Raw genomic sequence first — 26,286 nt, 5'->3', positions numbered from 1 at the left:
GAAGGTATATTGAGGAACTGTATATACAGGTATGCACAGTTTATTTAACACGTAGCGGCGGCATAGAGTCTACGTTGGTCTGAAGAAGACCTACTTGAGGAAGATTAACGAAGTCCATAACCCGGCATTCAGGGATTGATTTCCTGAATTGTGAATCTGTACGGAAATGGGTATACTGAAGAATGGGGAGGATAAAGCTTTAGCTTGCGTTTTGTCCAATACCAAAGAATATTTGAATACCCGCTGTACCCGCTTGAAAAGCTACTGAAACCAAGAGATATAGTTAATAAGGTAAGCAATAAGTAAGCCTCACATTTATTACCATAAGGTTACTGGTAAGTAAGTGACAAAGGAAAGGGGGTGAGAATGTGAGGGATATCAAGCAAACAGAAATGATCTCATACTATCTTTGCATCATATGTGGAATACTATCACTGCACAAACGTCACAGAAGTTTTTGATTGCACACACAGGCGCGTCTACCAAATGTGGCTTTGGTTTTATTTCTATGGTTAGCTTATAAATTCGTTATACAATCACTAATATGAACAATCCTTTTAGAAGTTGAATAAAAGACATTGGTTCATGACATGATTTTCTGTATCACTACGCATTGCATTAGGAGTGATACTTTTTAGTTGCTAGGGGAGTATATTTAATAATGGATATAATAAAAAAATGCATTCTTGCAGTTCACAATCTCATTACAATGCATTACTTTGAAAATCCGTTGGAAATCCCTTTGATTGACAGTGGAGGAAACCATTGCGCTAAGCTTGGGAAAATGTAGTTCAACTACACTCCTGACAAAAAAATCTCGCTAAATGTTAATTACCATGTTGTGTTGTTTTGGACCAACGAATCATGATAGGTTATCTCATCTAAAGCATAATTAGCATTCGGATAGTCTAAACAGTGAACGTGAGAAGACTTAATGCGTTAAAAAGATGATTGGCTTATCCAAAATTTGAATTTGCGGCAATGTTATACTGCGTTATGCTAACAAAAAAGCAGAGTATTTCTATTATATTTGCATATTTTAAAAAAAGTTTAGCTTCTTATTTAACGGGTATGTCTTTATAACTGGTATTCTCTTTGAGAGAAAACTTGTTACATATTAATTTATAAGCATACCAAAAGCACAATAAAGCAATATGATACATCATCCAGTGATTCATATTTGGCTGAGCGTTATGATATTTGGTCGAGAAGAATAGAATAGAATAGAATAGTAATAATCACCAGGTCTTCAAAGACCTCTGTGATTTATAAAAAAAACTACGCAAATCATAAATTCTCAGTTTCGTTGTTTTAGATGAACCCATCAATATATCAAAACTGTTTATCAAATCACAGACAGTAAAACGTGGAATAAAAAAATATCCCAACCCGTGCTGAAATGAACAGCATGCAACAAGCAAAAAATAGGACAGTTGATGCACTGATATTAACTTTAAATTATTCTATCAAGCTAGTTCCCCTGTTCCAAAGGGTAAGAAATTTAACTTAAGGTCATTGGATTATTTGACTCTATCTAAGAATCGATAGGGACATGGTTGCCTAATGCAGTAAAGTCATTTACTAATAAGGCAATCAGTAGGTTTCTCGTTCTCCTAAGGACCAAAAATAAGAGAAAGATAGCGTAGGAGGGACTTTTCTGTGGCATAAAACTGAACATTATTCAGATTCCACTGAAAACATCCGTTCTCTAGGGAGGCCATCTATTTCTCAGAAATACGATGTCGAAATAGTTCACATAAAAATATTATTTCATGATATTTCGCCTGTACAATGCACTCTTGAAACAGACAAACCGACAAGGTTGCACTATGAACAGATAAGCAATTATTTAACAGGAAATGTCTGGAATACAATGTGAAGAGATTGTAGAGACGTTGGTAGTTTATTACTTATTGTTGGGGGAAAACAATGACGATGAAAAAAAGATGTAGGCTGCGTCTGGCAGATAACATTGAAAGGTCACGTTCCTTTCAAATAAAAGCCTCTGCTCCTGGGAAATGGCCTTTTCTTTTCAACACGCAACGTTAATTTTCTTCTAAGGAAATGAACTTGTTTAAGGCATCTCTTGTGAGTTTTTGTTCAAAGTTGAATTTTGGTTCGTCTCAGAGTTGGGAAGGCGGTTGCATTAGAATCAGACATAGAGGAAGACTAACGCGAGGAAGGCTTTACCGAAGATCAGGTATTGAGCATGTTTTAAATTGAAACCCGTTTAAACCAATTGCAAATACAATAGTACTGCTATGTGGACATCTAATTTTTGCTTTTTGTATATAAATTCATATTGCTAAAAATTAATATGTCTTAGATTAATCGCACTGCTGGGTGGGTGTGCGTACTTTAAGATTTGGAGAATTGTGTTTGCCGTGGCTGCAGGCGGACATGTCTCTTTATGTAATTACCTTACCGTGAGCTTTCATAGCGTGATGTCAAAAACCCCATCGCGTGTTTGCAATCTCAAAAGCATTTACTATGCATAGATGAAACGTATTTTCCTTTTGGCACTTCCTTTGAAAAAAAGATCTAAAATGATTACTCTTTCACAGCTCCATATTTCAACTCGATTTCTTGGCCTTTGTGAATTGATTTGCGCTTGAGAAAAAGTATTGATCTTCATCAAATCAAATTATTCCGGATATATTAGAAGAGGAAAGTTCTTTTGAAACTATGGTTCAAGTTCGGGGTAAACCATTAGAAAGCTGTGCTTTCTAAGGAAATAAGCATCAAGAATAATGACCGTGCTTTGTTTGAAATTAGATTGGGCAATTCCGAAATCGATTGGAAATAAAGGAAATAAATAAGCAAGACTTTACTATTAAACAGTTTGGAAAGACTCACTCGCCAGGTCAGCAACCATCGAGTTCAATTGCATAATGCAAAGTGTGTCGTTGATTTCCACAGTGGTTAGGATTTAATAATGATTTTTGATACTCTCTTGGGTCATTGTAATAGAACATAATCTCGACTCAATTACCTAGTTTTGCTTGGTATTCTTGGCTATTGATGCATCAGGAAGCCTGTCTGCATGTCAATGCGAAATCGCACGTAACTGACTTTTTGACTTAATAAAGATTGGATCTACATGGAGCGTAATTGAAATTAGCTTTCATATATCTTTCTTTTGAAGTGATTGGATTATAGTTTGATATTGACTGCAATATTCAATCTTTTTTTTTTGTAATTAGTTTAGTGGGTGAATTATTTTATTGAAAATTATATGAGAAAAAAATAAGCGGCAAATGCATTAACATGCTGATTTTTCTTGGTGTGAGGCACAAATTCAAGCAGGAAATTAAAAAAATTTAAATGGCCGACTCACGCGCCAATTAAAGTGTGGTCAATAGTTTTTTGCATTCTTTCATAACATCTTAATAGCCTACTATATATGAATAATATCTCCATGACTCATTCATTTATATCATAATCGAATTATAACATAATAAATTGCTTTTTTTACTGACACCGATTTGCCACCAAGAATTAACTTAAATTTGATGTCTTATTACTCATTTTAAACCTGATTAGTTCTCTGTTGATATTTCATATAGCTGCATTAATAGCATTTGCTACGTTTGGCTTGTTATTATACGTGTAGTATTATTATGTATTAATTTCTTTTTTTATAGGTAAATATTTTTCAAAATTTTACAAGGCTACTTTGCTGTCAGCAATTTCGTGATTTCTTAAATTACAACATTAAAAGTTGTTAGTTGAAAATGTCATTTTATTGACATTTGTACTTTGATTAATACACAGAGTACGAATTCAGAATATATATAGTTAAATATTATCATATGAATGATACTCATGTATGGTAAATCATTTGCAGTTTAAGATATAATTTTAAGTTTCAGCAAAGATGGAGGGAAAAAAGGCCCCCCAATAAATTCTATTTATTCTGCTTTTCTTTTTTAAAAAAGAGAAAGGGCTATTGCAATGTACGAATCACTACATTATATCCGGCATTTTTTGTTTTTATCGGTAACGATGCTTTTAAGTTAAACTTAAAAGTTTCCTGCTAAAGTACGCCCCCGCATGAGGTTTTACGGTGTCGACTACGCATATGTTTAGGGCTTGATCTATCCTTTATTAGACAAAGCAGAGACATCAACAGCAATGTGTATAGACGGCTCGTTTGCAGAAAAACTCGATACTATTAGCTATATAACACTAGTACATGAACAACATAGGAAGGACCGTGAACTTATTTGTTGATAAAATGACCACTTAAAATTGACGGAGAGGAAAGCTGGAACAGTACTGGCACCAAGAACAAGAAATATAGTGCAAACCACATCAGATGTAGGTAACCTTGGAACTGTGTGCACTGATAGCATTAAATAATAATAGTCAACATACTAATATGGGCAAATGCACAATTTTCATTTTTATCGCAAGTCTCTAAGCAGTTAATATACAAATGATGCTGGTTGCCATTGATGGGTGAATAATAGATACGTCATTATCCTCATTGCTTTACAGCTCGTAGTAGCCAGGCACAGATCATGAATTGCATCTATATGCAATATGCACATTTAACAGCAAAATATTGTGCCGAACATTCAGGGAGACAGGCGCAATCTGGCAGACTTCATTTCGACGCTAGTATGCCATGAAAAATGACCTTGTGATGTCAAAAGACAATATATCTCGGAGTTAACTGCAGTTAACTGTCCCTGACGGCCCATCTGAGCTATGGGTTAGCACTAGCAAGAACATGGTATGTGTACACTGGACCTGGATAGGTTCAAAAACATGGAACCGCTGGAGTATAAAATATGTTTAAAACCATGCTAGGTAACAACGTGGCTTTAAAATGAACAAGAACGTGGTAGGTGTGACAACGGAGTTATTTAAAGACATAAGATCATATTAGATACATGTAACAACGGGACCTTGGTAGGCACAGGAACATGGCAGATGCAACTGGCACTATGAACGTTCACGATATGATAGTGATACTAATATGAAACAGTAGGGCTTTGGCGATACATTGGTAGGGTTGTTATTTTAGGGACCATTGGAAGCATAAATGGGTCCATGGTAAAGAACGTGGCAGTTGTCAAAAGGCACATGGTACAACGTGGTCGATGCCAATGGGCACATGGTAGGATTCCTTTTGGTGTTAATGGTCAATGGGAACATGGTACAGGGCATAAAACCAAATACAAAAGTAGTAAATGTTCTTCATGGGTACCAGTTAATTCGTTGTTAATTCAAATTTGAATACAACATACGTGGAGTAAACTTCGAGATTTATATACTTATATGTCGGATATTGTTTTTTGGTAAATTATATTTATGTAGAATGCAAGTAGGCTTTCTCTGGGTCTTCTTGTATAAAATGCGTTTAGGACTTTAGTCGTACCTTTACTTTCTAGGATGAACTGCATTGATTTGAATTTTAGATGTTTTTTATTTAAAAAACATTACTTGTTATATACGGCAAAACAAGAATGACTGATGGCACACGCAAATAGAGACAAGTCAAAACTGTTTTCTCGATGCTCAATTACTAGTATTGTATAAACACGCATGGTTAAGTCTTCTGTTAATGGTACAATTAATTTTATAATATTACATCTGTCTATAATGGACGTACGCATACTCCTTTTAATTAATTTTTTAAATTAATTTTTGTAATGGGCCGGCAAAATCTAGGAGTGATAATAATGGTAATTTTCCTGGATAATATATATCGGTTTGCCTCCTAGACCATATCATAAATTGTCTATTTAACATACAAGAGGAGCCATACTCTGGCAGGTCAATCACCATCAGTCATTCTTATTCCTTCGAAAGAATATAGACCAATACCTCATATAAAATTGAATTTCGTCGTCTCTCGGAGAATGGCTTTATCGACATTGTTCGCGTAAAAGTTAATATGCACAAAGCAATTAGACCCATAGGAATTCCACGCCACTAGCCACAATCCTAGCTTCATTTCCCCGGCAACCTTACATCTTCGTTCCAGCCTATGTGTAGTGAAATTGGACCTTTATTTGATGTTTTTCGACGTTGTTTAATGAATCACCCTCTGACAAGATAAAATAGCTGTCATAGTTTTTATACCGCTTTGCATGTGTGGAATATGACTCCGCTACAATCTTCAGTACAGTGCCAGTTTTTTTTATAAGCCGATGAATTTGGTTTAATCGATCTTTTGGAATCATTGGATTCGGATGCATTTGGTTCTCATCAGCTTCTTTTTTCAGCTTTGGGTATACAGTTTATGTAAGGCAGTACATGTTGGCAGTTCCTTGTATCAATCACAACGCGTTTGAAAGGTTGTTTGTATCCCTTTATTACAATCACGTCTCTGTTGGGTACAAAGGGTATCGATTCACGCACTGATTCTGAGCAAATTGACTTCATCGCGATGCCCGCTCTCTAAGAGGATATCAGTGGCAATCAATCATGTCACTGTGAAGATTGTCATAAGCAATTCTCAGCGGTTTCCAAGAGATTAAAACTTAAAAACTATTGGATGAAAGATATTAGGCGGACGGCATAATATGTAAAACAGGATCTTGGCACTGCAAGGTTTGAAGATCTTTGGAGAATCCCTGGCAATTTCCTGCACTGATCACTGAGACATCAAATGCTCTTAGTAGTCTGTGTGGTCACCTTATAGGTTGACGCGAAGCAGTCTCCAGCAGCGCAGTGAAGTGTTATCTGAGGTTTGTAAGCTGAAGGTAATAGCCTCATATTACTAGTGAGAAGACAATTAAACAGATGCACAGACAAACCTGCATGCAAGCAAACACGCCTTTAAAGGCTTTCGTGGCTGTGTACTTCAATAAGAAGAGCTGGTTAATCAACGTATTTGCAGGCGACACGTGCGTGTACATAGCCTGCATAACATACGCCACTTTATTGCAGAAGGTTCTCATGGCTTAAGTACCTCATAAGGATGACTAAACACACTAATATATTTGCAAGCAACACGTTATGGAAGCAAACTATCTGGTTAAGCACTTCATTAGGGATGACAACGACTTAGGCATGCATCATAATATTGCAGCGAATTTAGACTTGTATTGGCTTTTACACTTCAATGATGATAAAACCCTGCCAGTATGGTGTTAAGTGATGGAGGTGCCCCATTAGATATCCCATTACAGCCATATGCTATACGCTAATTAATAAGCAAAATCAAACATTGTATTCATGTTCATCACGAAATGGTGTGAAGTATTTCTGTAGCACTGAAGGCGACGTGCATGATAGCGAGTCGGGTTGATGTATTTCATCTTTTATAAACCCAGGTTTAAAGTACTTCCACACTAGTGACATCAGGTGGGTGTTTAGAACAGATTCTCTGGTCAATTTATGCTGTTGGGTATCACAGCAGTGTTAATAGAAAAGAAACCTTCATCAAAGTAAGTGACAAGTGACCTGCAGCTACCCAATAATTCTGCTTCCGACTTCTGACGTGCTTAGAATAGTTCATCCCATTAAGATATTTTCCATTTATTTTCCAGATAAATGCTTAATTGGCAACGACATTTCAAATTATTGCATATTAGCATCGTTAAAATTTTGTTACGAGACGATTTCATGTACAGCTCTTTTTCATTTATCTTTGTAGCCGTAAGCATTTTATCTCTTATACTATAATGAGGTTCTGCAGATATTTTGTATAGTCAAGAATTTCACAAAATATGTTGAATACATCGTTTTTGGCATAGGGCGAACACATTTTAATTATTGCCTCCTATATGGTCGGAATTTGAATGAATTTGAAATTGAAAATATTATATGTCATTGGTTTAAAAAGATATGCAGATGTGCTGTCAAGTTTGGATTCAAAACTTGCCTTTTAGACTTAATTACATTTAAAATTGAATACCTGATAATGTAGACCTATATAATAACCGTTAACCTTCTCATGAATTAACCTACGCAGATATGATATTCTGAATACTTGTATTGTAGACCTTTGGGCCACAATTTGATTTCCATTTGAACTACCATTGTGCACAATAATACTTTGTAATTAAGCAGCCAAAGCCGGATTATGGAAATAGAATCTTGCTTCCACGGTAGTCTATTAGTTTAAGACAGAGCAGATTTGCTATATTCTCTATCACCATATTCATGGCGTTCAGGCTCAAACTGCGGGGCAAGGGATCGAACTGAAGTGAACAGATATAGAGCAGTGACAAACGCTCCTTTTACGTGTTCTAGGTTCATGTATTTATAAGCTGAACTTGAATGATTGAAAACGACCAGTGGATGATTTGACAGAAATTCAATATCCAGTCATATTTAATGATAAAATGTGCATCAAAAATTAACATTTTGCCTGTGAATGAACACTACAAAACTCTTTCATTTTTTACATTTCAACTAAATGGTGGTCTCTTACTTTCCAGGAAAGGTTTTATTACTCAGTGTATTGTGTCATGAACACGAGCGAAAGAAAATATCATAATCATATTTCAGAAATCTCTTAAAAGGCTTTGCTGTACGCCTGGTTTCTGTCGCCATTCTTTTTCTTTCTAAAGCTATGAGTACCACCAATTGATTCGGCGAATCAGAAGTGTTCAATTAATAGTGCGTAATGAGAATTTTATTGCTTGCACCTTTAAAAAGCTTTTATATTAGTCCGATCTCGTTGAAGGTCAAGCTGATCGATCAGATAGCGGCAATCTCCGTCAAAGTGGCCCTTCGTAATTAGGTTATATGTATTTTTAGATAGCTATTATTTGCGGGGGTCGCATAAGAAGAAACACCAACAGCAAATTGAATATCATGTTTTACGACGACCCAAAAGTATGTGTAACTAAATTATTGGATGTGTCGCTTTTCAATAGTCAAAACAGTGGATAATGTCAACTCTATTCATTTTTTTTCAGATTCAACCATTTATTCATGTCTAGCGGATCTCTCATTTCGGCGGGCAAAAGCTCGCGGTACCGCGTATGTGCAAAAGCCACTAAGAAAAGAGAAGAAAAAATCCACGCTCCAAACTCCGAACTCGACACTGGAATAAGGCAAGTAAAAATCGTAATCCTAGGAGCTTCACAAGTTGGCAAAACATCCATAATTCGCCAGTTCGTTCAAAATACTTTCGCTGAAGAATATATTCCAACACGGGCAACAGAAGTGTACAGACCATCGTGCATGATAAACGACCATCTTTATCACGTTAAAATGGTCGACTGTCCACAAATCAACTCCTTCCCCGAAGATTCTATCGAGGAGTGGAGCGAGTTCCGTCCGGGCAAAGGCGTGCGGAACGCAAATGCCTACATCATGGTATTTGACCGAAGCTCTGAAGATAGTTTCAACTACCTCAGGACTCTAAGAGAACAAATGTTGGACTGTGAAAACGACCACGACGCCCCACTGTGGGTCGTATGCAACAAATGTGATAAAGCAGAGAAAGACAGTAACAAAAATGGCGGTTTGTCCAAAAGAGAAATCGCCAACATCGTGAAAAAGCAGTGGAAAAGCCCGTACCTAGAATGCTCGGCAAAAAATAACTGGCACATAGTACTTCTGTTTAAAGAGGTTGTGCGAAGCATAGATCTCATCGAATATGGGCATAAAGCAACTTTGATGCAAAACGCTTTAAGACGGAAGAAATGTGTGATCATGTAGACCAACATATTAGCAACAAACATTACAAAATGATGAGAAATATTACAATGAAGCGCTTTCGGAATTCCGGAAGACTTTATTGCATGTTGCAAGGGAAGAATATAGTAATCGGTCAAAATACTCTAATTTCAATCTTCTGATAGCTTATAGCACAGTAGCGCAGGGTTTAATGTTGTCAGCATGGTGCTATATCTTATTTGTGGGCTTTAATGATGAAACCCCCTGCAAGCTGCAGCAGAAGCTTGGATTATGTTCTTATACAGAACTGCGGGATTCATGCATATAAATCGTTCATCGTACCGTTTCTAAAGGCCTGTAATAAGGTGTTTGATGGCTATATTACGGTTTCATTTGAGTTCAAATATGTGTGCATCGAAGCATTTTGCAGCTTTTGGGCTTGCAATCAAATACACTCATGTACAGTAAGACAGTGGAACACAGAAAACCATGATGAATTTAATTTCAACTCTCAAGAACATTCCTATATGCACTTGCCATTGAAGTTCACATCACAAATTCCCTTGGCTAGTGGAGAGAGACGAAACCGCTGGAAATATTTATTAGGCCTAGTATTCATTGTCTAGAGCCAATTCCAGAAGACCTGCTGTTCCTGCATTGACAAACATCTGCGTTATTTTGGTTCATATATCAGACAGGGCATTGGCCTCTGTGTTGTGAATATCAGGGACTCGTTAATAAATTATGGTTTTTATTGCCTCATATGATAGACGGGCCAACTTGTTTATTGCTCTCTGTCACCAGCATACGCAACCGGAACCAAGCGAGTGAACGCAGGGCTAAAGGGGAATCATTTTCTGATGGGCTCTGCAATTTGAGGTAGATTTTTGGGGTCAATTCGTTTTTACGAATTATATTGACAAGTTCTTGTAGCCTGTTGCTGATATCATTATTGTGTTATACGAAATCGCGAGAAAATGTCAACATTCCTTGCAACAATGAATCAATTGCAGGTTTCCAAATGACTGACTCAATGTGGGCTTAAAACACATTCTAACAAATCGATTCATTTGCCATACAATTCACATTCCACGGAACCCTGATGCTCAAGAAAAAAGGGAGACAAAATGAAATGAAAACTAACTGGGAAATTAAAAGAAGCAGAATATCGGACAGCTCATCTCAATAATCCACCTCTTCGGATTCCGCTAAATACAAAAACACAAGGAAATTGATATGGTGCATTGAGAATCAAGAGCATATCAGCAAGGTTGGAGATATGAATAGGGATACATTAAGAAATATATACAACAGATTTTAAGAATACAAAATAACATTCTAGAGAGACGAAAAAGAAATAGATATAATCCAGTTTTAAGCTTCCTGGTATATAACTCAAAGCCACGTCTGCTGCTAATTTCAGTGTCTGCCACACGAGTTATCGTCCCTGCTTGAGAACAATCCTTTGGACATGACTTGCCTCGATTAAATATTATTATTTACTCATATTAACTGCACTGAACGATGACACTATTAAGAAATACAAGTAGCTAGTACGCACGATACAACAATACATTTCACTGACAGTAATCGTATTAGTTTGATTCTAGACAAGATGGAATTATCTGTATACAAGCTTTTTTTTTTGGGGGGGGGGGGGGAGGGTGCATGTTAGCATGGTAATAATCTTTGGCTAGTAATTAAATCTCCTTAATTGGATCTTCCAAATGACACCATGATAACATGTTATATAAAGATGTATTTTGCATTACTCCTAAACTCGCAGAATACAATATAATTCAAATGCAAAATGGTTTCACTTGAGTGGTGACATAAGGTATCTAGGTAGCACTCTTCATTGAAGCAATTTCAATCTCAGAAAAGTGGACTAGATTTGAGATAGACCAAAGCAAAAACAGTGGTAGTTACATACTAGTCTTTTAGATAGCTGTGCTGAATTTGGCCTCGCGCACATTAATCATGGTTCTTCAAAATATCCTAATGACAATTCTGTTACAGCATTCAATTATCAATACATTGTAAACTCACAGTCAAACACTGGCTGTTATGATTACACACGTATTGCAGAGGTAAACCTTGCTTCAAACATCGCAATTTGATTTCATAGCTAATCACATTAATCGCATTTTAATGGGCGTATTTTGCTTCATATCACGCACATGCAATTACAGCATTGCATAGTGCGAGTACATGATATGTTTAACAATAACGACGAAAAAACCTTGTCTGTCATTTAGAACACATAACAGAACAACAGGATTATTAAGTCAGTTTACGTGTCCTATCACTGGCGTATCCAGGATTTTGCTGTGAAGGAAGTGGGGCAAGTTGTTTAAGCCCGCTTCGCTTGGCAAATAAAACAGAGTAGGCAATTTAAATGAAACACTAATGCGTGGGGCACAGAGATACATTATTTGGATTAAATTCTTTTTGCGTTCTTGGGGGAAGGGGTCTGGCGGCCCACTGTGCGACTGTTGGACTAAACGATCTATAAAAGTACATCGGTATTATATGCTCTGTTTACCAGTCTTGAAATTTAGAATTGACTTTTTTTGTCTTTTTGTAGGCCAATATTGCAAGGCTGTTCATGACATAATTTTTAGCCAATACACATGTAACGAGTGATAGTACTTCATATTAGCAAAGGGGATACAGTAAGCAATATTGCGTTGGCTATGAATGCTAGCTTTTAGTTGCTACCTTTTTAATGTTAATTTACATAGAGTTAAATTTTTGTTCCATTGCACATTTGTAAGACTTCCAGGATTTTGATCTTTGAAAGAAATGTTCTTGCTGTAAAACAGCACAGACATGGTTAATAAAACAACAATGAACGTGGTTTTTACAATATACATTTTATCGTTTTTGTCGTAATAGAGTTTTTAACGTCTCAATTTTCTCTACAAGGTACATGTACAACCAACTTTTCTAAATTAAAATAACAGCTGAACCTTCTACAAGACTAATACGTATATTCTTCGTTACAAGTAGGACACACCTGCCGCTGCATTAAGGTGTGCACGTATTTACATCAAGATCTAGAATAGTTTTAAGATATTGATAAATGCGTTTATAGTGTAAAATTTTACAATAAACATTTTTAACTTTCAATGTTGATGCTACAAACGTATTTCAAAACTAAATAACGGGAAAATAAAGTGTAACTTTTAAGTTTTAAATCCCTAAAGAGGGTTTTCTGACTAAGTGACACACTTCTACTGAGGGATATGTCAATAATGCAACTGCTTACAAAAATATTTCTTAAATGGTTTCTTTTCTACTTAAAACGCTTAAAAGTGTGAGATTTAAAATAACGACATTAAAAGAACACTATATTGTTAAACACATTTGGAGCAACAGAAAAAATGGTGCAACACCATATATATATATATATATATATATATAAAATCATTCTGCAGCTACTGCACTTCTTTTTCAATCTTACTCCTTCAACATTTTAAATAAAGAGCGCATTCAGAAGAGCAGACTAACGGCTCCACAGATCAAATATAGACGACCTACTTGAATACTTGTTGCGTAATTCTCGCAGGATATCAATTCAGTGTCTAATCGTGAATTTTGAGGAAAGCCTTTTAGTAGGCTGCATTATTTGACTTTGGATGTGTTAGTCGGCTGTTCTGAATGTGCTCAAAGACATAAAAAGAACTTAACATTGTTAAAACATAACTATGGAGCATCAGAAAAATTGTACAACAATATATATATATATATATATATATTCTGTGGCTACTGCACTTCTTTTTCAATCCTATTCTTTCAATATTGACAAGCTACGTATTAATAATTGCCAACTTCAGTCTATATGATCACAGTTATGTATCACTTGCTTGGATACAGATTGGCTGACTTGATAATATTTGTTGATACATTGTAGATCTGTCCTATTTAAAAACAGTGACTTAACACCATTGCACTCTTTCTAAAAGCAAGCACCATTACCTTAAGAACAATTGCACATACACTGTTAACATTATGCTTGCAGGAATTTCATTCAGATAAATCAAAAGTGTATCTCTTGATCATGGGCAATCCAACCTTCAGGCTCACAAATGCTTCAGATTTTTAATGTTACATTAGTCCAAACAATGTTTTTTCAGAAAATTGCATTTATATGCCATTTACTTTTTTTCTTTTTTTAGTAGATACCCTGCCACCACTTTAGTGTATTTGCTTGAAAATCAAAGAACCCTCATATCATCTAGGCTGCAAGCACTAGACTTAATATAGCAAATGTCTTTGTTTGTTTACAGAACATAGCTAATCAATGGTTCTGCAAGAGAAATTATTATAGTTACATGTACTTGTGCATTATAATAAGTCTAGCAACCTTAACACTGAATTACAGTCTCAACTGTCAGCACCCTATAAACTTTTCATACACTTATTAGTACGTAGATATTATACCCATTCATATCACCTAGGGTGTTTAAACTGTTGTGTCACAAAACAATACATTTGTTTTTACATGGACACCAGAAACCTGAAAAACTTACTATCCTAATATGTAGATTAAGAGTTCCTAAATCCAAAGAGACAGCAAATCAATACAACTAATACCAAACATTGCACAATAGTCTTTATACACAAAGAAAAAACTGAAATCAAACCCTGTGCTACATTGCCTAACTTGACAGCATCACTTCTAGTCAGTGTCTAACAGTAATGAAATAACCATGGTTACCATATAGTTCTTTGATGTCACCCAGTGTCTGTGATAATCAACAAAATATCAGCCAGCACTGACCTCAGTTGACCTTGTCAAATCTGCTCCACTTTGCACAATCAGTAATATGGTAAAAATTGTTTCATTATTTTTGGATGTACCCAGATTGTCTTGTTATCTTAAATGACTGCCAGTACAGTACATCAGGTTACAAATAAGATATCATTTGAACGCCCTTGAAAAGGAAGCTGACAAATAAATCAATAGCAATATTTGTATTGATTAGTGTGTGCACACTGTAGTGGGAGGCCATGTTAGGTACCAACATTATGAACAAAGTGGGGAATAAATGCTCTGTACTGATCTTTCCTCATATAAGCTCTCAATTTTGTACATATAGATAACAGATAGTTCTTTACAGTGAGTTTTGTGAGCTGATGAAGATTTTAGGTTGTGAAAATGCAGTAAAAAATAATTGGCACTGAATGTAGCTAATGGACCATCAAATGCAAGCACTTACAGCAAACTAATCATACAAAGAGGTCTATCAAGTATCTGTGATGAAACCAAATGACACAGTTCGAAAGATACCAAACAGAAAAATATTAATTTTTTTCACACAGATTACAGCTGAAAGATAAGAATATCTTGAACATATATAAAAAAATTGAATTTAAATGTACACATGTATAGACATGTTTCCTGTAGCTTCTATGTTAATATATATATATGTCCTTATATAATTTGCTCTTTGTACAATCATGGGACTTATATGTGGTGCTTCAAATAAAACTTCTCTTTTTATCAATAATCATTAATCTGTTTGGATATATCAAATACAACATAATAACATTTTATACAGCACTTTATCAGTAGCTAATAAAACAATAACAATAATATTAATAAAGGTTTTCCTTATTGTACTGTCATTTGGCTCATTCAACTATAAAACATAAAAGCCATTTTTAAAATATCATAAAAAAATGACAACAATAAATTTGGATAATATTCCAATAGTAAAATGTCACCACTGAATCCCTGTTGACAAATTTAAAAGGAGCAAACTTCATATATAACCATACAGATCACATTTGTAGTAAGTGACTATGAGGAGGGACAGTTTTAAGATTCTGCACAGTGCCCAGACTCAAGTTTGTATCTGCTGTCGTCTGTGGAGAACAAGGTCATCAATGGCTGCAGCAAGGTCATGTTTGTTGACCTGACTATCAAACCCTGAACCTAAACAATGAGAAATGAATCTATTTGAAGTATATGCCAAAAAGATAGATTATTTTTCATGTATCAACATTCCTATCACTCTTTCAAAATAGATCTCTAACATTCACTGATTAACCTTTTAGCTTTCGCAAAAAAATATCAATACATATTTATTAAAATATACTCCACAAAAAAATTTTTAAAAGATGAGATGAAATTAAATTTTAACTTTGATAAAAATTATCTCTCTCATTTAAAAACTTTATAGAAGCTATTTGTTACTATTTCATATTCAATTTTAATTTAAAAATTATTTAGTTTTAAATTGTTCAGCAAATGAAGGCAATGCTTCAGTCTTTATACTACAAGACTTGAAACAAACATTTAGGTATCATTGTAATTCAAGTCACTCTGAACTGTTAACTTACCATTCCATTTGAACCTGTGCAACATTTCCTGTAGCTCAGATACTCCTTGGTTACATTCTATAGCAGCTGTCAGCAAGCTACACAATTGCAGATCAGTGTTATCTGTGGAGGAATGAAAGTTAAACTAACAATTTATTAGTTTCTCTTATTTTGTACAATGGCATGCTTCCTGATATGCTACATATATGTCATGTTCTAGAGACCCCTGTGCTCACTATGTTATGTCAAAACATTTCATGTCCATGCCAAACCTTACTATATTGGCCTGCTGGGCCTTTAATCCACCAGGCTCTGGGAACCCTCTGGTCCATAGCAGAAACTGTGGCCAGTAAATGGGCAAATTTACCACATCTTTCAAGCCATGCTTCAGTTTTATTAGCATTTGACATGGAGTCAGTGTCACACTATCTATTAAATTTAACCTGAACCACTTTTGAAACAAAATACAAAAACTAATATTACTTACACCCACCTTCCTTATTCCCATTTCCATTCTGAGTCAGGCAGTATAGGATTACATCCTGTAACTTTTGAAGGCCAATATTTTCTATGTCTTCATAAGAGGATTTTTCTGGTGGCTCTAGAGAATTTTTGCTTGCCCTGAAAATGAGTAAATTCTAGCCTGAAAAATGATATCGAGTTGTTCAAACTAGCTGGAGAATTGTCAAAATTCCATGTCAATTTATTAATATCAACATTCCAAAATTTCACTGAGTAATTTCATCCCAAATCCACAAGCATTTTTTTTTTTTTTTTTTTTTGTGAAAAATCAACAGATGCTCATTCATGGGCCTAAAAAGTCGCCATACTTTCTACAACACCATGGCCAACAGCATTCAATAATCTAAATCAGCAGACATGACTGAAGATGAACTCACAGATTGTGCAACCTCTTCTTCAATATAGGGTTGTTGGCAGTTTTCATTGGCTTGAGGGTGATTTGGAGATCTGGCTGCCTCATGTTTGTCAACTGCTGAGCATGCATTAGTCGGGCTTCTTCGAGAGAAACCTACAAGATGATAATATAATTTACCATGCTGCTTAAGGTCCTACCAGCATTTCAAATGCAAAATATTGTGAAAAATACCTATATGCATGTTATCAGTGTCTATTATATATGAGGAAGCTTCATGTTTTAATTCTACAGTATTTAAGTGTATTTATATACTGTATCACAGCAACAGTTATGTATTTTAAAAATAAAATTTGATGAACACTGAGAACAGATGAAGTTGTCAGATTATTTTGTTATCATAATTTAGACATATAGACATAGCTATACACAGCTGTTCTACTTCATTCTAAAAAGCTTTATAATTGTTGACAAATATACCAATGTAACAATGATTAGAAATATATACATCTTGCGTATATAACATCAACATGTTATATACAAAATGATATCTAGTCTTTAGTTCAGTCAAGACTAATTCAATTCTGATTTCAAAACATGTTTGACGTTGTTAGTGCTCTCTTTACATATTTGTATTCATAAGTATTATACAAATAAATATACTTTACAATTTCTGGGGAAAAAACATGTGCCCCTTCAGGGCTGCCACGTTTAATTCTTTTTTTTTAATGTGCAGATACTCTTTTTAACCAATTTAGCAGCAAAAGAGTTACACCTGAATAAAAATGAAATCTTTGGTTAAACACTGTCACATATCAGACTTAATTTGCATAATTACCAACTCTGACTCTTTGTTATTCACACAAATAAAGACTTCTTTCCATCTAACCAAACGTAACCACAGCACATCAAGACCCTTGACAGCCAATCTCAAAGGTAAAATAAATGTGCCATAATCCCGAGTCAGGTCCCATGAGACCAATAGATCATTGCACAATAATAGAGTAAGCAAAATAACCCCAAAATATTGTTCACTGATTTGATATACTCCCTGCAGCTTTGGCAGAGTTTTATGGATGGTTAAATCTTTTGTTAATGACTTCAAATTGTTCTTGAACTAATCAATAAAAGCTCAATCTATGTAGGCATCAGTCCCTACATCAAAGCACATAGATCTGATGAATGAATGGATACATAAAATCACTGCAGCTGCAGACACCTCATATCTGGATGCTTTGATGCTAAAGTACACAAGCACTTCCACATTAGAGATGAATAGCAATAAAGTATACTTTACATCACACACACAAAAAAAAAGAAAAAAAATTATCAAAACGGAAAACAATACTCATTTTGATAAATCCTCATTGATGCATGAATTTTAAACAAAATCTGATAAATTTTCCTAAAAGTATCATTCGCCCACCTTGTCCATGAGTATTGCTGGAGACATCAGCATGGTCTCTGGTGCCTCATACTGAAGCCATACATGATGCTGTAGTTCCACTATGTTCATTCTCTTGGTTGGATCTACATCCAGTAACCTTAAAAATCAATACAAAAATTATTTACAGACGCTAGTACAAGGGCTATACATGCAACTCTTTTGAGGATTTTCAGACATTTCAAAGGTTGATCTGAAAAGAGACAAAGTGTGAAACACATATACCTAGAATGGGAGGGGGGAGGCAGAATATCATTTTTGTTGTTTGATTGAGAAAAAAGATTTATTATAAAAAAGTGCTTAAGATTGCGCTATAGGAAATCTGGTGCACGCCTATTTCCTATTTATTTAGTCTCCAGTTTGCAGCATCAATGACTTGCTCAGTGGGACATGTATTTGCAATCTTCGGAGTAAACTAATTCCTCTATTAATCTCATGTTTGAGGAACATAAGCTAATATTCAAGGTATAAAGAAAGATATCACATATCCAATCAGCAGTTTCTGCTTATGACCAGTCACAGTTATACTGAATTGTAATTATTCATTTAATGTCTTCCTCACATAACAACATTACTACAATTGACTTTTTTATGCAACAGCAGTGTTTTAAAGACACGTGTATCTTCCCACACTTAATATTGTCAAACCACCATCTATATATCAGAGATGTAGCCTGAAATGTGAGCAACAGCCTGTGGATAATGTCAGTAAAATTTGAGTCAGTATAAATTCATATTTTAAAAGTGATGAAATTTGGATAAAATTCTAAACACTTGCAGAGCACTCTAGACACAGGAAAGTACAAGAAGTTGAAAAGTGTATCTAGAGCTGCAGAATCGGGACATTAAAGCCAGTAAGCCAGCTGATTCATAAAGTGAGATTTACTTCCAGACAACACCAAAGCTAATCAACAAGTGCAACTTGGCACAGGGTTGCCAGACAGGTTAATTGCCAATATTAAGACGTCATGCATTGGTAAATCTATTAACTTTGAAGCAATATTGATATCTGGTGTAAAATCACAAGTTATGATATAATGTGCAGCTGTAAGGAGAAAAAGTGGGAAGAGAGCAAAAATCAATATCCCAACCTCAAAATAAGGAACAAAATGTTATTACAGGCATAAAATGTTCAAAATATCAAATTATATGCACAATCCCTAATTATTTTTTGCATTACATACTTTAATTAATAATAATAAAAATCCCACTGGGGTGGTAAGATCAAATACAAATGAAAGAAATACTCCAATAATTTTTCTCTCAAGTGTAAATGAAGTAGTGTGCTAGAGGCGTTGAGATATAATATACACAGAATAAAAGTCCTGAGGTTTTGGAAGCAATCAATAACTATTCTCTATTACAGATATTGTGTCCTCACCTTCTAACCACATCTTTGGCTTCTACTGATATGTTTTTCCAATCTTCAGTAGGAAATGTGTATTCTCCAGCCATTATCTTTTTCTTCATGTTATTTGTCATTTGTCTGGAGGGCGTCTCTGAGTAAAAGGGTGGATAGCCACAAAGCATAATGTACACAATAACTCCTATACTCCACATGTCACAACTCTGGAAAATCCAAGACGTAATAACAAAAGCGTATTAATGACATCAACCATTCATCAGTACATAATGCACAGAATCAAAACACCAAATATTGTAAAAAACTAAAATAGTCTGAAAACAATGATTATAAAACACACAATTAAGCAGGCAGCAAAAATTCCAATTTCAGTATTATGCATCATGGAGAGCCCATATATTGTTTAACAGTCTTAATATAAATTGAAGTAGGTCTTTTTCACTGTTTCACTTTTAATACAGCAAAAGCATTTCAAGGTGGCAGCACTGTACAGTAGACCTTGGCTCAATATGCAATCCTATGGTATCAACAGTAACACAAAAGAACCAGACTGAAAGCTGGACTTAGGTTTAAGACCAGAATTCTAGTCTGCTTCAATTCTAAATAAAATTGCCACAGTCCACTAGAGCAGACTGACAGTTGGACTAAATCAACAGGCATTTGTTTCTCATAATGGAACAAGTGATATATTTCACTTTACTGGACTACTTCTGATATATCTGGGGACAAAGAAGATTGAAATAATATTTGTGTAAAAGTTGAGAATTATTTTAAGATGTACATTTTTTTTTTGTCTAAAATCCTATGTCTAAAATCCTGTCACGGATGAAATAATGTTACAACAGCACAGCACATAATAGAATCTAAGATTACCAGTGGAACATGAAGTTAGTTTCAAAAGAATGTATAAATGGTATGGTGTAACACTGCCATGCGTTTTGTTTACCTTATCATATGTATAGGCAGGCATCCCTGGTACATGTCCCTGGAGATTCTTACGTGCCTGAGCCTCCAGAATCTAGAGGAAAATACATAATCAATTTTTGCAAACCACAGTTGCATATAAAAAAGGAAGTGAGATCTAGTATTTAGAACTACTGGAGGAGTATACTAGAAATGTTATGGTATATCTGCTGCATTCTAGAAACAATTCTTATGAGATGCACTGTGAGGTTCATTTTTGATTTGAACAACTGGACATTACAAAAACTGTAAGCCATCCAAAAATATGAAGTTGACATCATTTTTCCTATTTACCTGAGGAGCTACATAGTAAGGGGTAAACTGTGGTGTTTTTAAAGTTCCATCATCTATCTTTGCAAACCCAAAGTCTGATAGCTTGATGAGAGCATCCTGAAGTAAAGAAATATTTATTTAAGCACATCTCATTCTCTTTAAGAACTGTGGCCGATAGGGTGGATTAAAATTGATTTATGAAAACATCAACAAAATAAAAAAAAAACATTAAAATTAATAGATAAAATATCACATAGAAAATAAAACAGTTGATACAGTAACAAGGGTTTGGCCACAGAAAATGTACAAAAGATGACAATTTTCACAGAGCCTTTACCATTGCAGACCTTATTCTTTGGTACAACATATACATTCAACATATACATTCAACAGTTTTAATGGATGTTGATGCTTGAAGTTACCCTTTTAAATAACATTATGACTGATTGAGATTTATTTTTATTAATTTAAAAACCTCACCTCTGAGTTATCTTTGAATAATAGATTTTCTGGCTTCAGATCTCTGTGGGCTATGTTCAGAGAGTGGCAGCGGGCAACAGCAGCAGTTATCTGCAAGAAATCAATCATTGGAAATTTTCTGTACAAATTAACATAATTTTATATATTTTTTATGATTTAAAAATATATCTATGGTACTGATTTACATTTATATATATTTTTTTTTAATATTTATATATATTTTTACAGCACAAAAACAAGAAGTAAAAAAACTCAATATTCTATTTTACAAGTTACAAAACATACGTGCAAGCACATACACACACACATAAACACACACAATTTATTTAATATCCAAGAATCTTTAGTTTCATAACTTGTCAAGTCATTTAGTAAATATATAATTATATTCAAATAACATAAACATTGACTTAATTGTTAAATATATATTATTGTTATGTGACAACATTTTAATGACTGCAGAGCATGTTTATGTAAGATAATGACCATTAAAATTTATGTAAGAAAAAAAAATGACTCAATATAATTGGCTTAGTCAATTTCTGAATGAAATCCCCTCAAAAATTACCTGTCTTGTATATTTGGCAGCTTCTCTCTCAGTGAAATGCTTCTTCTTTGTGATTCTGTCAAATAATTCCCCACCCTTCATTAACTCCATAACAATGAACAGACGGGGTCTGAAAAGCAAAGTATATAAAAGTTTTTGTATTTTGGAATATCAAACATGTTCAACAGTGACAACTCCTGGCAAATTAGTGTCAACACTAATATTGTCCTAAAATGCAGAGGCTTGTCAGTGTGGCACTATATATGCATCTTACAAAAAGAAACTCTCAAAACAAATAAGTGAAAATTGTACCCAATATCAGCTTTGGGCCATCCTGGTTTTAATGTTTTAATATTTTAATGTTGTTTCACAAAGATACAAATCATCACCTTGGCAGTGGTTCTCCTGGAAACTGAACCTCATTGGCATAGACACTGTACACACCCACTATGTTAGGATGTCCGCTACACTGATACTGCAGGGTGCACTCAGTACGGGCCTTGGGGCGGTCTGCCAGGCACTTTAGTGCACAGCGCTCTTTTGTTTTCTTGTGGATACATGGTCTAAAAAAGAATAGTGCACACATTTCATATTAAATTGTTTTCCAGTTTTGTTAAAAAAATGTTTCTCACATGTATAAAGATGATTTAAGGAATACATTTAAAACTTGGGCCAATGCAGCTGAAAATTATTTCAAAAAGTTACATGTTTATTCTTCATGAGCAACTTCTAAAATGTTAACACAGGTCTAAGACAGAAAAGAGTTTAATCTGTTTTGATCCAAAGTATACCTATATTTTTGTTTGATGACCCTTTTCATGGAGTCATCCTTCTGTCAAATAGGTAAACATAGAATGTATACAATCTGAAACCTTCTTTGACTGGGTTCCCATACCTAGAATCATAGGGTCTGGGAATGGGCCCTTTCAGTATTATTACATAAGATCTATAACTTTTTGTAACAAAAAAAAAAAAAAAAAAAAAACTGACAAAAGTGATTCTCGTATATTGCTAGGTGGGGAGACCATGCCACAGTACCTGACAGGACCACTAATTCCAGTTCCAAGCTTTTGATTCCAAATCACATCATAGTCATCCAAGATGGAATTGGTCTGCAATAAAAACAATAATTATTAAAAAGTATTCTGTACACATTTGAAAATGTCCCAAAGTCACATTTATGTCTTAATACCCTGCAAAGCTTCTTTTCTTTCCACTTTTAGCCTAGGGTAAGGTAATAACCCTCAAACAAAAGTTTATCAGAAGCCTTACCGATGTTAATATTTCCGTCCAAGCTTTGGGATTAACAAGTAAATGAATCATTACAGAAGTTAATAAGTCGGTTATTTAAAATGTTGAATCTTATCACAGCAGGGATGGGTCAAGCAATGATTGTTGTAAGAAAATTCCTTTTTCCCACTAGGAAAATTAGATAATGCACAAAAACCCTGTACAGAATACCTTTTATAAGAGCATGGCATTATTTTTGTTCTAATACATTTTATTTTTTTTAAATTTTATAAGATCAGCTTTTTCTCAACATAGGGGTTCATATCTGATGTTTACACATGTATATATAATATATGTAGAGATAATAAAACATGTCAAAAAATAAGACATTACTAAGGCAGCTTAGAAATGCTACATATTAAAACAAAAAACAAAGTTGCTACATACATAACAACCAGTTCTACCGTTATGTTCTCAAGCTGAGTATTGATATATGTTCAACATCTGCAATTGTTTATGGGATAATACTATCAAATATGGGCATAACAACCATAAAGGACAGTTGTCTGTTTACAATTAGAATGTGTACTTGTGCACATACACCTATAAGGTGGATAAAAAAAATCTACTTAAACTTAAAAATTTGATAACTCAACAATTATCCCTTAACATTGAATAAATTTTCTTTTGAAACTTCTCTTGATATGACTTCATCTCTGACACAAAAAAATTTGAAATGCATATAAAAAGTTTTAAAGTCATTCACTTCCTGATTATTTTATAATATAGTCTTCTTAAATGCGATGTCATAACTAACGTAAAAATTTACAATGCCCTCTTATATTACACCAAATGCAATTGAAAGGGGTCATGAACTCCACAAATTGGGTCACATAAAAACTGAGTCATGATTTATTAAAATGTTCAGAATCATGTGTTCATGTGGAAAAGCTTATTCTAAATTCCTCTATTAATGCATGCTGTGGGTGTCAACAATGCTAGTTAGTGCAAAACACCCAAAGTATGAAAGAATTTAATGAAAAGATTCTTAACAATATCAATTTCAAAATGTTTCTGTTCATATTCATGAATATATATTTTTACATCTAACCAGATTTAATCTTCTACAGTTTTTTTTTCCACATCTGTAAATGAATTTTTCAAACATGCATCGTCAATGAAAGCTCAAAATGAACTCAACAAATTTCTAGTCACTAATCTATTTTTATATTTCCTAAAAATAAATATTAGTCACACACATCTGATACCATGTATAATTTCTTGGTAATAAGTGTGGCAGTGCATGTAGCTTTTCTCCATCTTTTTTATTAATTCTATTTCGCCATGTCAGTTTGACTCAAAAATTAGGCTTGTTAAACTGAGAAATGATTATACTTGTGCATGACATCCACAATAAGAATAATGAACTATTCAAAATATATTCATGGGAAGGATAGACATATTGCTTGGGTTGTCAATTACAATAATGATGTACTGATAAAGTAATCCCACGGATGCTTCATTAGCACAGTTATCTGAGTCTCTATGCAGGTATGACAATGATGTTGTGTTCTCTGTACTCTGAAGGTGATTTCCATGGAAACTTAATAGGTTTTTTCACTACATGTAAGACCTTTAAAAGAAACCTGCAAAGATACAGTTGAATTCCTAGCATGAAGTTTCATGCGTAAGCAATCCAATAAATGTACAGTTTCTGGTATGTATTTGTGCTTAAACATGAAAGATGAAGGTGCACATATCTAACAGCATATCCACTGCAAAGTGGTGGGTCTTAAATCTTTTGCTTACCTCTCACCTCCTAACGTTTTACACCACTGAAAATTCAACCAGTTTTGCTATTGACAGGACTGTGAATAAGACATAATATAATAGACAGGAAGCAAAACAAAATCATACACAATAAAAATTACTTGGTCCACTTGATCGTTCCAGAGTTTATATCAAGTTGTAAGATAATTCCTGCATACTACTTGCAATCAGAAGTCAGTTAATGGCAGTCTTCAGCAGGAGTATATCTTCATGGCAGCATACAAAGCATATTCAGCAGATTGGTATTATCTTATTCACAGCGCCGCCCAGAGCAAGACTGGTGGGCTTCTCAAAATTGGGCAACTTGAGAAGATGAGAGGTAAGCAAAAGATTTGATAGCTCCTGAGATGCAACTGGGTTAATAGATGGTCATCACTTCAAAGTTATGTGCACCTACATGTATTTATTTCATACCTTAGCAAAAATAGTACAACAGAAACCATTAACAGGAGTGCTAAGACATGCACGTAACTCCATCCTATCAACTTCCCTCAGGGAAGTGATCTTCTTTCTTTTTAAAGTTGAAGAATACCATCCCATTTCACTTGAACCCTAAGATGGGATTGAGCTACATATATATCCTTGTTAAGCAATCTCAAATATTGTTTGCAATTGCTAATGGTGCTTGTTGTATGGCCGGGAGGGGGGGTAATTTTCTATTCTTAACTTAAGTATATATTCACCTTGCATTCAATTTATGCACATCATGTTCAGTCATGAACATAAGTGAATCCCTGAACTAAAAGAAAATTTACAATGTCATAACATGCGTGTATAAGCAATTATTTTGATAAAAACACTCTTCACCCAAACTAGATCTTGGACATAGACTGACAAGAAAATTGTATTTCCAATGAGCTCTTTTAAATGTTTGCAGCAAATATATTAGCATGGTGAGGTAATTTTTCATCATTCAAAATAAATTTTGAACTCTTAACCTGCATTTAACCTGAAATGAAAGGTTAAACAAACAAACACTGTATTACTTGTATGATAAAATTAATGCCGACTAGCACCGACTGTTGAAGCTTAAAACATATTTTTCTACAGCTTACATTTAAACTTAAACAATAAAAACAACTAAGGAGTAAAAGTATAATCCAAATATTTATCTAAGAATTACACTTCAAATAAGATGGGGTTTAAAGTGAGAAATCATTGAAAACATACCTTGATCTTCAAGTGCGTAGCCTTCACTTCCTCCATGATTACGAGGACTACAAACATTTTAGGGAGACACAATGAAAAAATACTCAAATTTTATTAATATTCATTTGGCAATCAAGCATTGTTTATTTACAGTTTTTGGTTGGTTATTTATTGTTAAATTGAATTTAAAGAAATATATATAATACATATCGTAT

The 26,286-nt window shown here is 34.4% G+C and overlaps 2 protein-coding genes across 4 annotated transcripts; one reads left to right on the top strand and one right to left on the bottom strand.

The window, feature by feature from the left end:
• Positions 1-17: 17 nt before the first annotated feature.
• On the top strand, positions 18-12,461 carry LOC106167346 (ras-like protein family member 10B). 2 transcript variants are annotated; one of them, XM_086999293.1, is made up of 2 exons: positions 18-291; positions 8,883-12,461. In XM_086999293.1, the coding sequence occupies exon 2, from the start codon at positions 8,899-8,901 to the stop codon at positions 9,628-9,630; it is 732 nt and encodes a 243-aa protein (XP_086855419.1). In that variant the 5' UTR covers positions 18-291; positions 8,883-8,898; the 3' UTR covers positions 9,631-12,461. The 2 variants fall into 2 exon arrangements, with proteins under 2 accessions (XP_086855419.1, XP_013401546.1); XM_013546092.2 differs by lacking the exon at positions 18-291 and adding an exon at positions 4,049-4,738.
• Positions 12,446-26,236, bottom strand: LOC106167375 (MAP kinase-activated protein kinase 5). Of its 2 annotated transcripts, none has more exons than XM_013546146.2 (13): positions 26,093-26,236; positions 22,901-22,974; positions 22,252-22,425; positions 21,884-21,992; positions 21,316-21,405; positions 20,857-20,952; positions 20,546-20,617; positions 19,618-19,805; positions 18,219-18,336; positions 16,818-16,948; positions 16,406-16,539; positions 15,940-16,041; positions 12,446-15,532 (listed from the first exon to the last, which is right to left on the bottom strand). In XM_013546146.2, exons 1-13 carry the CDS (start codon positions 26,147-26,149, stop codon positions 15,441-15,443), a joined length of 1,437 nt encoding a protein of 478 aa, XP_013401600.2. In that variant the 5' UTR covers positions 26,150-26,236; the 3' UTR covers positions 12,446-15,440. The 2 variants fall into 2 exon arrangements, with proteins under 2 accessions (XP_013401600.2, XP_013401601.2); XM_013546147.2 differs by having other exon boundaries at positions 16,412-16,539.
• Between the last annotated feature and the right edge of the window lie 50 nt (positions 26,237-26,286).

This window comes from Lingula anatina, chromosome 1 (genome assembly GCF_051362555.1).
Source record: "Lingula anatina isolate TDL-2025a chromosome 1, LinAna3.0, whole genome shotgun sequence".
Classification (NCBI taxonomy): Eukaryota; Metazoa; Brachiopoda; class Lingulata; order Lingulida; family Lingulidae; genus Lingula; species Lingula anatina.
Note: the sequence above shows the minus strand (reverse complement) of the source record. Positions and strands in the feature narration are given on the sequence as shown.